The sequence below is a fragment of the Colletes latitarsis genome, chromosome 4 (assembly GCF_051014445.1).
Source record: "Colletes latitarsis isolate SP2378_abdomen chromosome 4, iyColLati1, whole genome shotgun sequence".
Lineage (NCBI taxonomy): Eukaryota > Metazoa > Arthropoda > Insecta > Hymenoptera > Colletidae > Colletes > Colletes latitarsis.
Window position 1 is genome coordinate 31,186,032 of NC_135137.1, and position 16,510 is coordinate 31,202,541.

The 16,510-nt window shown below is 37.6% G+C and overlaps 1 protein-coding gene across 7 annotated transcripts in view; it reads right to left on the reverse strand.

Annotated features, from left to right (window-relative positions):
- Positions 1-16,510, reverse strand: part of LOC143340790 (uncharacterized) — a 509,578-nt gene that overhangs the window by 21,402 nt on the left and 471,666 nt on the right. For 5 of the 7 annotated variants that reach the window (XM_076763085.1, XM_076763089.1, XM_076763090.1 and 2 more), the window contains 7 exons: positions 12,164-12,236; positions 10,527-10,567; positions 6,455-6,613; positions 3,808-4,881; positions 3,582-3,724; positions 3,333-3,493; positions 2,575-2,846 (listed from right to left, as the gene is read on the reverse strand). In XM_076763085.1, the coding sequence (XP_076619200.1) occupies positions 2,575-2,846; positions 3,333-3,493; positions 3,582-3,724; positions 3,808-4,881; positions 6,455-6,613; positions 10,527-10,567; positions 12,164-12,236 (1,923 nt within the window). The remainder of the gene's footprint in view (positions 1-2,574; positions 2,847-3,332; positions 3,494-3,581; positions 3,725-3,807; positions 4,882-6,454; positions 6,614-10,526; positions 10,568-12,163; positions 12,237-16,510) is intronic. The other 2 variants (XM_076763086.1, XM_076763087.1) reach the window with 2 other exon arrangements.

Consider the following 16,510-nt stretch of genomic DNA (forward strand, 5'->3'; position numbering starts at 1 on the left):
TTTTTCGTATCCCTTGTACGTTGGATCTCCGCCCTGCATCCCCCATATCGTTCACCGTTACACGCCGTCGATGCAGCGACATGCTCACGCTTCGCGTGTACCTCGAGCACAGCTGCCAGAAATTTAGAACGTCAAGGACACACGCTGTCGTCATCCCCTCCTACGACGCTCGTTGGTATAATTCACTTTGGCGTCTCTGTTTGGAAGGGAACTGCACGACGCGTTAAGTTTTTATCGAGACTTCGTAGGTATTTAACGAAGATAAAGAATGCAATTGATCGGGATACTCAACGTTTGATGAGATATTATAGGTCGTTCTGTGTGTTCGTATCGAGTTTCGTACTATAATTTTTTTGTTATTTTCCTATAAAAATTTATAATTTGCCTATGAGCAATAGGTGATTAATGATATGTCGGTGTTTGTCCAATGGAGCCTGTGTAATGACTTGAGTACACTATAACTTAAAGTAATATTTTAAATTCGTTGGTATAATTCAGTTTGGCGTCTCTATTTGGAGGGGGAGGGAACTGTAAGTATTTAATGAAGAAAAAAATGCAATTGATTTGATACTCAACATCTGATGAGATATTAGGTCGTTCCATGTGCTCGTGTCGAGTTTTGTACTATAATTTCTTTTTTTATTTTTCCATAAAAACTTATAATTTGTCTATGAGTAATGAGTAGATTGATTAACAATATGTTGGTGTTCGTTCAATGATTCGCATCTACCATACGAATCATACCATTTGGAGCCTGTGTAATGATTGGACTATAATTTAAAGTATCATTTTAAACATATGAAATTTTATGAAAATTAGTAAATCTTTTCTGGGTTGACAGCTCCCTCCTCTTACTTCAGCACAGCCATTCTATCGTCGCTACAAAACTCTTTTGATTTTTCATTAAAGCTCAACGCTGTTCCTTAAAACTTTTCAAATTGTTTACCCGCTAATAGGTCTGGAAATTGTCGTGCACGCTCTATTTCCTATCTTCAGTTATTAAATATATTGAGAAACAGGATAACCTATTTATTATTGCATCTTTACTGAACGGGGGTGGATACTCTAGCAGAAATAAATGAAACTTGTGATTTTTTACTACCAGCTAACAATTAGAGAAATCGTGACAAATTTAGAACGTATTTCTATAATGTACTGACTTAAAATAATTTTTATAAATAATAAATTATACAATATTATTGTATAGTTATAAATTAAACAATAAATAATTTTTAGTAATACAAACTTTTGCGACCTTGTATAAATCATGTTTAAATAACAAAATATTGTTCATAAATGTGGAAGAAATATGAATAATATAAAGAACATAAAGTGGAGTGTATTAATTTTATTAATAGATGGTTGTCAATTCAAATATGAGCTCGCTTTCATTATAATGTCGTTATATTGACAGTGCTATTACGTAGCAATTTCGTTTAATACCATGTTACGCTTCGATCACTATGGCGTGCACTGACGTGCGGAATAGTCACATTGCACAGCTACAAATATAACGTAAACTGTTTAAAATGCAACGGGAAAATGAATATATTATCGCTATGTTTTGTTTCCTAGTTTAATGAAAAAGAGAATGGAAATCCACGGTCCATCTATGTCTGCTATCGATTAAAAATGAATCGTATGCAGAAAACATTTTAAATAATTCGTCAAGATTAGCTCGAGTTGTTATTTCAAGAAATGGGTATACAACATTAACCCACTTGCATCTATTTTTAAAAAGTAGCATTTCTATATATGAAATGTATCAGATCAAAGTTCCTATTTACACATTTTTCCCTATAAATATAAAAGATAATTTTGCACGCGTTGAAATATTACAGTATTTAATATTCTTTAAGCAAATTGAATTCTCTAGCAAATTTATCTTGTATCTTCTAAAGTATTCTATGTCTTGCGCCTTGTTCAAGTAAACTCTCGCCCATCCTTGAACAAAGAACACGATGCAGCTACAACTGGGTCAAAATGATCCTGCATACTCTGTGCAAGATTTAATAAAATCCCTAATGACTTCAGTACCTGAAGTTTCTAACAGACGTTTCTTTCTTCAAGCTATAGGAAATTCCTTAGAAACTCTTGGTATTTTCAGAAAAATAGAAATTACTTTGAGAAGAAACTAAAGTGTACATTAATGCACAAACGTACAGCAGACAAGAAATTCTAGTTTATCAGGAAAGTGATGATTCTACTACTGGCTGAATAGGGGTCAAATGTTTTTAGACTCTCTATCTACGAAACCTGATAAACCTGATACATAACACGATTTTTAGTCCCCTTACTATTACTTAACACCTTTTGCCCTCGCAGGGAAGTGATTTCAACTACAAAATCACCTTCGTTCAAATTTCCTTCATTCGACTATTGTCGAGACGATCAATATGCTTTGTGAAACAGCATCGATGCGGTTTAAACGATAACTATGTCAACGATGGACCTTCGAAAGATGAATGTTCGCGATAGGAAGCTTAGGATAGGAGAGTCGCGGGTCATAAAGCATTTCTGGGAGATGGATGAAGCGCAGTCTGGTAAGTTAAGCGATAAACAGTGATAGCTCACCAGTGGGATCACGGTAGGCGTCCATGTAGTGGGAACCTCCACTGTCGGGGGTGCTTTCCCGACTGTACGCCGCGACGTGCACACCGGGTGGTGGAAATCCAGGCACAGGCCTGATTCCGGGACCCCCGCTGAAATTGACCGGCTCGTTCGCCGTTGAGAAATCCACGGGCTCGGTTTGTTCCTCGATTGGTCTCGGCGCAGGGAATCCTGGTCCAACCGGAACCGCCACGGCTTCTCCGTGACCGGTTGGATATTGGGGACTAGGTGCTCCACTGTAATCAAACGAAAGTAATGGGACGATTTAATACCTTGCCCTCCTTTTCACATAATATTTATAATTCCTAGTATAATGAGTGTACTTCGACATAGGTTCTTGTTCACATACAGGGCACTGTAACCATTGTGGTAGTCGAAAATATACAATAAAATTTGTTCCGTTTTTTTTAGAAAATATTTAAAAAATAGATAGTATATTATAACTCGAAATTGAGCTGAATATAGCCTCTAAAAAATTAATATTGTATTCAACGTGGCCTTCGTTCAAATAATTTCTGGAACAATGGAGTAATTTTCAGAAACTATCACATAGAATAAATTTAAAAAAGAAATCATTTTCTTACTTTCAAAATTAAAAAAAATCTTTAAATGATCGATACGAAAATAAAATTCTATTCAAGGTACCCTAGTCTAAATAATTTCTCCAAACAGTTGAACAATTTTCTTTAAAATCAACACAAAACATGTGGCTATCGTATTACCTGTGAAGCCTGTTCACGCTGAGATCTAGGGTCTGCCCCTGTGGACTCGGGACCTGAGGACTAGCCGTCAAGTGAGGACTCGCAGCCGCTTGTGGACTGCCGCCTACGGTCTGACCGCCGCCATATTGGGGACTCAGACTGTTAGAACCGTACGGGGGCGCCTGTAAGGAATACCATCATTTCTTAAAGGACTTCATTGATCGCTGCTTTGACGCTCATGATCAAAGATACCAAGAAATAGAGCTTCACCTGAGGACTCGTAGACGTGACGCTGGAAGTGGACAGGTCCATCACCGACCCCCCGGGCGAAGTCGGCGGGCCCCCTGGTTTCTGCATCTGCTGCACCTGCGCCACCGTGACGCACTTGACTGCAACAGTGAACATTTCCATCGCTACGAATTACTCCAATTTTGACATCAGCGGCGGTACGAGTACTTCAACGTCCCCCGCGAGGAAACGGTTAAAAAATTCTTACCATCTTCGGTTTTCATCATTCCGGCTGCCGTGGCGGCGGCCATTGCCATCTGATGCTGCTGAGCCGCGGCTGCAGCCTCTTGATGGTACACTCGTTCCTGTTCCTCCGGTGTCATCCCAGTCTGTCCCAGATAGTACATGTTCGTCCTCGAGTGCAGCTGCTGTTGCTGTTGCTGCTGCTGTTGTTGCTGCTGCTGCTGCTGCTGTTGGGACTGGATAGGCGCGCAGCTTTGCGTGTCGTATCTGTCGTAGGCGGACGTGGTGCCAGGATCGTACGGTCGATGGTTGGCGGCGCTGGCCACGGCATTCTCGTAGCCCCTCGCATTCGCGATCTCGTTGGAGTAGGAGACGACCGGTCGCGCGATATTACTCGCACCAGGGTGCATGTAGGCCCTCGCGTGCTCGGCCGTTCTGTGATGATAGAGATCCTCGCTGGTGGTGGCCGCCGCAGCGGCCGCTGCAGCCGCCGCCATCATGGCTGACGGCTCGTAAGGCGATCTCTGGGACATCTGATGGCTCATCCTGGTGTCCTCGACCATGGGCATCGGATAAGCGACCGTGGGCTGCATGGGCAGAACGTGGTGGGTCGGGTGCTGGCTCGGATGATGTATCGTCGCGCCGATGGATCCTCTGGATCCCATTGCGTCCAGCGACGACATCGACGAGGAGTTCGAGTCTTGATTCATGTAGGAGTCGTAGGTGGATCGTACGGTTGGCGGTGGCGGTGGTGGCGGTGAATTCACGCGACAGGAAGCGGTCTCCTCCGTCTTGGGCACCAACAAATCGGACGTATTCTGACCTCTGGTCGGCAACGTGTTGCAGCAACTGCTACTCGGTGTCATGTTCTCGGTTTTAGGGACTACTTTAGTGCTACGGGACGAAGGGCTCTCCTCCGGAGTTTTGGGAGGTTTTACGTTGATCCCCGCGCTTTTCGTTGTCGTGTAATAGTCGTAGGTCAGGCTATTTAGCACTGGCTTTGTGTCCTGCGCCGTAGAACCGTACTGGGAGTAGCTCTTGCTATCCATCGACGGCGGCAACAGGTTCGTACTTATGTACTCTGGCGGGATTCCGGACACTGTCGCGAGAACACAAAATTTATCGCTCGTTTACATCGCTGCTCGAACCATGGAGCGATCGGATCGACGGTTGTACTTTGTTACGCTTGTCGTTCGATTAGTAAGTACGCTAATGTCTACGGAAATCATGCGCAAAAAGCATGCTTCTACAAGTAAAAAGGCATTGAGGATGTAGTAGGGCGCTCATTGAATCATACAAAGCGTGAATTATTAAATGTTATGATATACCTAAAACTTATAAAAGCAAGATTATATATAGTAATCGAATGAGCACGCTTACGCAGCCGTCCATCATGAAAACCAAAAATAAGATTCGATATGGGTATAATTATAGAACGGAAACAGTAAAATACATAAGTTTCGATTTCTGATTTTATATAATAATTTGTTCGAGCGTATCATCGCTCCAGTTTGTTACGTTCTAATTGAGATGCCTATGAGTAATGTCGTTTTTTTATAATTATGGATTTTAAATCTTTACGTTTCAAAGAAAATTACTTCCGTTATATTAAATTTTCATTGCGTAATTTTGAACTTAAGATCTTAATCGTTATTGTGAATTCGAATGGGTTATGTGCATCTGGCGCATTCCAGGCATTGAAATCTCTTGCGCGGAAATCAGCTGGTCTTTTAATTTAAGCCTTGTTCGAAAGGTTGAAATTACGTTTGTCGAACTTTCTAAATGTTCTCTGGTTTTTTCTAATGCTTATTGTGGTTTCATAAACGTCAATGATTGCTTGAATTATATTTATAACTGTATTTAGATCTGTTATGTTAGGACTTACAACGAACACAGATGAGCTTGGTTGGTTGAACACAGAGCTTGGTCGTTCATTTTTAAACTTTATTTTTAACTAAAGAATTTTATTAACACTATTTCTTACGAAATTATTGTTTTGGTAAAAAGAAACTTCACATTTTTTAGTTATAAGCAACTAATTTTTGCAGTCATTATGTTTTTAATACTGATAATACTAATAATTTTGATTTTTGTAAAACTTTAAAGGTTAATAGAACGGTCAAAAATGAGAGACACGCATTATATCCACCAAAGATTTATCTTATGGTGCCGAAGATACAATAAAATTTTGTAGAACAAGATTCGACCCCAGGTCCTCCACTTTATCCTCAAACTATTTAACCCTAATAATTCTTTCTCTCCGTAAACCTTTACATATAATATAGCTAGCTGAATTACGACCATAATCTTACGAATGCACTGACCTAATAAAACTCGTCTCGCTTTGGCTCGCAGGCAGCGTGTTGGAAACTAAAGAAAGTCGGACGAATTAATTTCGCGCGATGCTGGAACCCGATTGCTCGATAAACCGCATTACTCATGGGCACCGTCAAAGCCAAAGGCAAAAAAAAAAGGGGCAGGAGTATATATCGGGGCTCGCGTGAACGCGAGAACTGCCACGAAACGATCCACGTCCCGCGGCGGATTACTTTCCCCGGCCTGCTGGAAAGCTTAAGCCCCCGATCTGATTTCACGGGGGGTGGACTCTCCACGCGTGAATTTTCGTGCCTGGGAAATTCCGGGCACGTCGTAGGGCTGCTGTGCCGCCTTACCTTGAGCCTTGTGTCGTGCCTCGCGTGCGGCCTGCTTATTGGCCGCGGCAATGGGACATCCGGACAGGCTCCTGTGCGTGTTCCGGTTCGAGCTGACATGGCCACGGCCGTTGCAACCAGGCGTCGGGCATTTCAAAATAGTCTCATGCATCGCCAGAACTGCGAGAACCCAGAGACACGTGGCGTGGTTACAGAACGCTACTCGAGACAGTTTTACACGCGGCTTCCACGCAACAGCACTCGTCGAACCACACCCCCACGCATTCACGCACACCCGACCGCGAGGATCGTGACGATAACGGTCATGGACGCGAGGATTTTGTGGCAAGTCGAATTGCATCCATCGTCGTACGCAAGAACGGGCAAAAAAATATTTTATTACCAATTGTGCACAATTTAGTAAATATTTCTGCACCGAAGTTACGCATTTTTAATTCTGGTTTTATTTCCTGTGACAGAAATACGGGGTGTTCGGCTAATACTGGGAAAAATTTTAATGGGAGATTCTAGAGGCCAAAATAAGACGAAAATCAAGAATACTAATTTGTTGATTAAGGCTTCGTTAAAAAGTTATACAAACATTTTCAGCAACACAGTATATTTTCGGTAAAGAATTTTTTTTCTCGAAAGTACATAGGATTTTGGGGGTCTGTGTATTCACCAAAAATGATTATAATTGAACCCTGCAATCGAAAATAATTTTTCCAGAATGCTTTGAAACTTTCCAATTTCGTCGAAAAATTTAGGCATCTACCTGTCGATTTTTCTTAAAAATTCGTTTTTTATTTTTAGTAATTTTGTTTGACGTTGTACAGAAAAGTTGTCTAATACTTTTTTGGATATATCCATGAGCTCTACTTTCTCCCAAAATTTCAATGAAATATATTGACGATTGTAGGAGTTATGGTCGTTTGAAAATTCGACCACTTTTATGGGGTTTTCCTTACTTTACGAGGTTAAGGATCAACTTTTCCAATATTTTTAGAATTTCTACATATTCTTCATTAAAATACGCGTTGTTTGCTTTTTTAAATATTAAAATCGTTCAATCCGTTCAGAAGTTATGACGTTTTAAAGATATACATGAAATTTCAGTGAAACATATCAATGGTATGGTCAGACATTATATTTTCAGTAAGGAATTTTTTTCTCGAAAGTGCGTAGGATTTCGGGGGTATGTGTAATGACAAAAAATTATTATAATCGACTCCTGCAACCAAAAATAATTTTTTTTAATCGATTTGAAAAAATTTTTTTTCGCCGAAAAATGTAGGCACCTACTACCCCCTGTCGATTTTTCTTAAAAATTCATTTCTGATTTTTAGTAATTTTGTTTGACACCCTATAGAAAAGTTGTCTAATACTTTTTTATTGGTACCCCTAAGCTCTACTTCAGAAAAAAGTTTCATGGAAATATATTCACTATTATAGGAGTTATGGCTGTTTGAAAATTGGACCATTTTTATAGGGTTTTTCTCATTTTGCGGAGTCAAGGACCAACTTTTCCAATATTTTTACAATTTGTACATATTCTACACTAAAATGCGCGTAGTTTACTTTTTTAAACATTAAAATCGTCCCATCCGTTCAGAAGTTATGACGTTTTAAAAATTCGCACGAAATTTCGGGGTAACATTTCTAGCCAGAAATGATATTTTTGGTAAGGAATTTTTTTCTCGAAAGTGGTTAGGATTTCGAGGGTATGTCTATTGACCAAAAATGATTGTAATTGACTCCCCCCCCCCCCAACCGAAAATAATTTTTCCGAGCATGATTTGAAATTTTTTAATTTAACTTTTTGATAACTTTTTAACGAAGCCTCAATCAACAAATTGATGTTCTTGATATTAATTTTATTTTGGCTTCTAAAATCTCCTATTAAAATTCTTCTTTGGTTTTGATGACGGGAGGAAAATATATTTTACTTATTTAAATTTGTATCTCTTCGTTATGAAATATGCGTTCCATAATTAAAATTTTTATTTATATTCAACGAGTAACTCTTGCTTATCTTCTACTCGATATTTAAAATTTTCTTTGGAGTACAGTATGGGTCACCTCTGACCCAGATCTACCTTCTGGAAATTAATATTCAATAGCTTCAATGAATACAAAATGCGAGTGTAATATGCCCTCAGTTCTGAATATATATGTTATGAGTTTGGTAAATTTTATTTGCGAATAACAAATAAAAATTTTAGATTCGTTTGTAAAGGAGATTCCATTAGATTTTTCGAATTGGCATTCAGACGACTGAATTTAAAATTTCTATTGCATTATTCGCTAATAAAATTTGCCTCAGCATATGTATTGTAACATGTTTCGTCTATAAAATAATTCAATTGTGCCCATTCCTACATTCAACACAGCAGTGTCGTACGACAGATGGTATAACAATCCACATTTTACAATCATCGTCGATTCAATATCATCAACGATAGTTGCACAAATTATTACATAAAGAATCGTTACGTCCGTGATCATTGCAACCATTAGCTTCTCAGCTTGTTTGTTATGCATTGAGTATAATTATTGAGTATAATTATCGACTCTTCCTTGACACGTTCCGTTCCAACGAAGAACACCGAGCGAGAGAGATGTTGTGTATATAGAGAGGAAAGAATGAAACAGAAACATAAAGGAGGAAAAAACAGAGAAATTTCGGACGGGGTACAACAACGTCATGGGATGAAATACAAATCAATGTGTATAACAGAACAATCAAGTATACCGAGCGGGTAGAGAGAAACTCAAGTAAAGACATAATCAATCCAGTGAAAAATTATAAGACAACAACTTGCAGTTCGTGTACTGTGATTGGGTTAGCCGTGTGTTCTGTGTCGGGACAGCTGGTCTCTCGTGAACAGACATCGTATACAAAGTGCAAGTTCTTCGCTCCACGTGTTCTCGCATTATGAGAGACCAATGTACACCGTGATTTTACGCTTTGAAAAATTTATATTCAGGGGGACATCGATGAAAATTCCTTTGATTTCAATTATAAAAAAAAATTAAAATTCTATGGGGGAATTGAAAAAAAAAGAAACGTGTACATTTAAAATAAATAATTTTCTTAAAATTACTATTACTCTTAACCGAGCCCTCGGTGTATATGCGAATGATTTTATATTCGATGCATGGTCCAGTTTCGTGTAATGAGGATTAACGTTTGATTATGATGAAAACGAAAAACGAGGAATAATTGCTGAGAACTGTGAGGAGTTGCGTTTGAGTTATCTACGGCTTCGAAGGTGTATCGTTATCAACAATCTTTCTTCGTTTGGATGTATGTACGAGGTGATTCATCGTGTGTGTTCTAAAGCGTTCGACGAGCGCCGTTTCTCCGGGAACCGTGTCACAGAAGTGTGTGATCGACGTTCAATTATACTCAATCGCACAAATCCTCCGTTTCGATTCAGGCGTGCGCGCATACGCATATTTATATACATATATTCGTATATATAACGGGTGGTCGCACACCGCCCGTGTCTCGAGTTCTCCAGATGTTCGTAGGTACGTAGGCCAACATAACCAAGTTCAAGTGTGGTGAGATAATTCTCTACAATAATGAACTACAAACAGAACGAGAAATTAAAACGGAAGTGAACGCAATAAATAAAGCTCTCTACCCCGCAAAACGAAAAGCACAAAGAATGTAACAGACAGACACATAACACACATAGAAACGGGCTGGCTCTTCTTTCCGTCGATTCGTTAGAAGCACGTCGTGAAGAATCTTGTTTTTATTTTCAGCTCGGTAGTGTCGCGTGGCTGTGTGTTCGACCGGAAGCGTGTAAGTTCGTACGTTCCTTCGAAAATTAATGTATCGCGCGCGAAAACGAGAACGACGTCAAGCTGTGAATTTCTCCGGATCGAGATACATCGATCGCTAGGTGATCGTTGCCGATCAACAGAAACGCGCTACCATGAGTAAACAAGTGCATACATCCGTTCACGCTCGCTCACCACTTCCTTCACCGTCGCGTGAAAAAGGCAATCTCGCAAAAAGAAGATGCATCTATGTAGCTACGATAAGAAGTAATAATAATATTGCTCGTTGGCGATTACTTACTTTCTGGCGTTAGTTTATCCTTCCTTGGACAACCGGAGAGACTGAAATCACAGTAATGAAAGATGATAAAATCTACTTGCACGGTATTTTCATGCCAATTAATTAGATTTCGAGTTGCTTGAACTCTGACGCCTGGCTGTTATAAAAGGGGATTAATTACAAGTCGGACGCGTTCGATACTTTCAGCCTATAATTTTTAAAATTATCTGTAGTTTGAATCTAGATGGTAGGAAAATACGATTTTTCTAGTTTTGCGGATATAAAATAATCTATTGACGTTTCGATCCTTTATTATAGGCCCTCTTCGGAATAACGATACCAATTGTCAGACTTTTTATTAATTTCATTTTTTGTATATTAGACTCATGAATAGTATACGTTTGAAAATAATATAATAAATACAAAATGATAAAATAAAATATGAGCAAAATAAACACTTTGAGAAATATGGGATATTAATTTTTAGTCATTCCATATAATTTACTTTTACAAAATGAGGCGCTCAAATTTTTTTTTATGTAAATTCTCCACAGTTCATTTTCGTATTTACACCACGATTATTTTAATATTGCACGTATTATTAAGGAGCCTGTGTTTAGCTTTGAAAACCATATTATGTATAATTTGAACTATCTAAAATTAGTTGGATATTCGAGACGCGGGTATATAACATTCAATTAATTATACAGTACTGTTAACAACGGTAGATATATGACTACGAAGTCAGCATAATTGAATACTGTGCTGGAAATAATATCTACCACTGCATTACGTGTATTTGCATCCAAAAGAAAGTTTGATGTTATTTATGCAGTTAGGTCACTTATGAGGAGTGTTGGAATTATTCCTCTGCTTTAATGATTTGATTATTTATCAAATGCATAAATTACAGACCGAAGAACAAACATTAATCCACGAACTTAAGGTAATAATGATCACAAATAAGAATTATTCAATGAAATTTTAAAACAAAATACAATCAAGTTTAAAAGGAAAATGTATACGTTAATTATAAATGTATATAATTTCAATAATGCTCTCAAGTACGTATTTCTCATTTTATTTATGTAATTTTGTTCCTCCCAGTTTTAAGCAAGAAGAATTTAGTCCAATTAGGTTCATTATTTTGACAAAGCTTACACTTCATCACTGGGCATTTAAAATTTTTAAATTCCAACTATACTTATTCTTATTCAAAATTATATATTGTATATTGTAAAATTATATATTACATATTGTAATTTAATTACTTACATATTATTACGTATAGGGAATTATATTTTGTATACTAAAGAGGATTAAAATCAAGAATCGAAACGTTAGTTTATTATTACGATATTTGTTACGAACGAGTTCGATTGACACCTTAATACATTAATATTGCTAATAGTGCTCCATAGTAAAGGTTTCGTTTATCGTTACGCGAGATTCTAGAGGCTCTTCTATGCACGCATTTGTTGTTAAAGTGGCCATATCCACAACTGTGCGACTTAGTCATGAGCCGATACGTCGAATCGGTTTGCTGGTGTCAGTTCTATTCACACACGGTTCCGCTCGGTGTTTCCCTCGCAGCGCGTAGGTGTCTAATCGACCAGGGCAAAGTGCAGAGCACAGGTTAATTACCGATAATTGCTTACCTGCGGTGGTGAGAGTAGAGTCCGGTCACGTGACCCTGCCCCGTGCAGCCTGGGGTCGGGCACTTGTTGCCCTCTGTAACAAATCAAAGCACGACAAATGGTCAGACTCTGTATGGTCACCGTCCTCCTCTCTTCTCACTATCAAAATTGATATCGTACGAACGAGCAAAGAGAGAAATCCCATCGATATTACGGAGTAGGTTTCGTTACGATTCGTAAGTTATCATTGCACTACTAACATACTAAATAAATTTAGCTCGATAGCCCTTATGCAGCTTAGAATCGACCATGATATAATTTTGATAAATTCAAAGAGTATGGCAATTGTGTAATACGCAATCAAAGGCTCTTAAAATAATATTCAGTAATATTTTAAATCTTACTATAAATTGTTTTGTATCACTCTTATTAAAATATTAAATATTTTACGAGTTGTGGTGATTGTTATATAACCTTTATAAATTTTCGCTGTTTTAAATATTTCACAATTATGTAGCGACTGTTTATATAGGATTTTTTATACTTTATTAAATTAACTATTTTGTTTGTTTCATTGTATCATAGAAACATCGTAATTATTGTTTGCAATGGACAAATGTTCACTGTAGAGAAATTTTACGTTAATATTACGTAATTATACGTAACATGATAATTGCGAAAGACTAATTGGAAGTATAGAAAATTGATGATACAATTCCTTAATTCAAATGAATATAATTTATCAGGAATTTGTGCAAAGAATGTCTCGATTATTTAATATAGTGCAGAAAGGGAGACTGTTGGTGGCATGCAATAAGTAAGTTGAAAGTTAATCTAAAGATAGAGGAAGTATCTTTATTCCGACCTTGATGGAAATAATTTCAGACTTCTGCAAATGAAAAGTTTACGAACTGAGATCAGTTAAACAGGCGCAGACAATTTCCCTTGCAGACAATACCTCGGGCATTGAAATACTAAACGAGCGCATACTTTAGTTGTTTTACAACTCTGTTACTTCTTGCAGTATAGCGGTAACCGTTGGTAGAAAGGCAAAGCAAGGATCACCTAATCAGATATTAGATCCTCGACGATGACCATTTATACTAATATACGATACCTTTGAAGACATAAATTATTTTACATTTTTACGTATTAAACGCATATCATATTTCAAGCTAAATGGTGCACATCAGAATTAGTTTCTGGTCTCGCAGAAGAACGTTTCAATACAAATACTATTTTACAAATACATACTTGACAAAGAAACTTCTGCTACGATTAAAATTTTTCATCGTCGAATGAATACGAACGGAAATTCTTTTTCCACACACGGTAACATAGTTCACAGTTTCAGATCGTTAACATGCGCAAGTGTCTCTCATAGCGAGCAGTGAACACATCGATAGCTAGTCGTTCGATTTAAACTAAAAATATCGAGCGATTGTTTGGACGTAATTGTCGCTAGTCGATACGAGACGTCGACGATAAACCGTGCCAGTTTCGATTCACGCGACGAGTTTAAATCGATCGCATTGTGCTCTCTAATTAATATCGATTATGCGCCGCCGTAATTGTAATATCGAGTAAACTGTAACTCGTCCTTTCCGCGGTCCATCGTTTCACTGCGGAATTTAATGACTGCGACAAGCTGGTTTGATTGTGAAATAAATTGCGTGTACGTGGCGTGTCGGAATCTCGGTTGAAACGACGAACGAAGCGTGACAGTGGTCCGATACGAGAGAAAATATTGTTACCGCGGTTCGTTTTTGTAATACAGAGGCACACGAGCCGAGGCTCGGAATATTCACTTTCGCTCTGGCGGTCGAATAAACGTTCGCGAATCGATATTCGAGGCGGCATACTGGTGACAGGACACAGTCTTTATGTACATGGAAAATGAAGGCTTCCCCTCGATACCGATATTATAATAATTTGTCCATCGTATCGTGAAATATTGATAGAGATCCATTACGTATCGTTAGTTGCTTCCAAGACTGAAAACATTTTAACGTAAGAAAAGCTTTATCGTCGAGAATATGTGGAATAAATAAATGCAAAATGAAACTACGCTTCCTTTAATAATATCGTTTCCGATCGTTTCGAAATTAATTTTCGAACTCTGTGCAGGTCTTTTGCAGATTTACGAATTATTTCTGCAAAACACGAAATATTTCGTGGTCCTTTTTTTAAACGACACTCACGCGAACGAATAAACTTTTTACTTTTCTTTAAATTTTAATTTACACAGGTTCATTTTTATGGAATGGAACCACAGTATATTTCTCTGAAATTTGCCATCATTATGTACTATTCTGACTGTTACATTATTAACATTAATATGTTTCGTACCCGTAGAAATATTTTCAACTATTTTGTACTACACGTAGTCACATTTTTTAATTGTCAAGTGTTGCTATCAAAAAACAGAAAATTATACGTTCTATATATTATATTAAATAATCAGGTGCACTGTATTTTCCTATAAAAATTACTATCGGGTACAGTATTAATTGATCTAAGAAACGAATAGAACCTATTATTTCTACATCCTCACCTAAATTCTGATTTTGGTTGAAACAATGGTATCACCAAGAATCTAAAATTAATTACCAATTTTTGTTTTCCCTGTGGTTTACAATTTCTTTTAAATATTAAACGTCACGATAAACGTTCGTTTATAAGTGTTACGGTTGTCACTCGTTCGGATAAAGTGTAAGGCAAGGCTGTCCGAGACAAAGCGCGATCGTTAGAAATGGAATTCTTAATAAATACAGTGAGATCCCGCGAATGGAAAAATGCGAGGAACAATAAAAAGCCCGTCGTTCGACATCCTTTCACAGCAACCGCAGTGGTGCGTGTAGAATTGAATGAAAATTACCTATCGAATGGATGACAACTGCTATGTCCGACATCGTGGTGTAGTTTCACTCGCTACACCGTCAGAGAATGCGCTGTATTTCTGGTTTGCCAATATTCATGTATACTTTATATTCCTTGCTCGGATCGTTGAACCTACAAGCAAATAAACTAGTCGTTTATTGCTTTATCCCAAAAGTATGATTTAAGGAAAGTTTGGTCACTATTTCTCGGGGCGCTTTAAAGAAATATGCACCAGAACTAGTCAGCCGGTTTCCCGTTCTGCGCGATATATTTTTAAGCAACTCGATAAGTGCTTTTTCATTGAGTTTCGTGCACCAAGTATTACTCGAAATTAGTTTATCAAGATTTGTTTGATTTTATACTATTCCCTATAACATATTTTTTATGTGATGAATTTTTCGAATATTTTGCTTACAGTCACATTCTATTAATCAGAACCAAATGTAAAATAAAACAAAAAAATTGGAACAGAAATTCACGAAATCTTTATACATTAACGTACAATATTCCCTGCATAGTTTAACCCAAATTCATATTATCATTGTAAACGAGAAAAAATAATTTTTTAAATAAATTATAAGAATATTCAAGCACAAGTATGGTTAATTAATCGATCGATTTCTGTTACTGGTCTTACGTTAATTTGTCCAGGAAGCTTGTGCTGTAGATTGTATTAGATGGAAGTTCTCCTTTAAATTCAGTTTTAGATACATTTAGCACAATATGGAATGAAGAATTTAATAATTTTTATTATAATTGCATTGTATGTAAAATATTCATTTTCTTTAGATTTCCATTTTTAGCAGTGTAGAAACTAATGAAAATTGACGTGCCAGTAAAGAGGACCGAAATATCAGTGTGTGACCATCTTGGATCTTGTTGCACGAGTTACGCATTTGCGAATAACCACCAGGATTTCTCTGTCCCGTAACTAAGCCCCAGGGATTAACACTACGGGCATGTTTGGCCTAAACTTCTCCGTAAAACAAGAAACTTGTCTTCGCTATCATTGCAGCGAAACGAGACCACCGAAATTCGGATCATTCGAATCTTTTTTATTAAAAACATCAGTCTTTCGATACAGACCTTTTCGAAAAAGTATTAGACAATAATATCCACAGCTTAAAAACTATATTAATATTACACGTTACGAAGAATGAGAAATTCATATAAAATAGTTAATTAAATCACACTTTTGCACGAAAAGAACATCGAAAAATTACCAATATCACAATTTGTTTCAGATCTCTCTCAAATATAGACATGGTAAGGTCACGAAAAAGGGAATTTAATTCGTATTGAACTTCAAGATTTTTCGAAGATAGGTACTAATGGCGGCAACAGACGTACAATATACAGGGGGAGGGGGGTACGTTACGTGGAACGTTGTCCCGAAGTTCTCGTGCGACGAAAGTTCGTAAAATTTTTTTTTTTTCCCAATGCTTCTCCACTTCCACTCTGACCGTTCTTGCAACTGTCACGAAATTG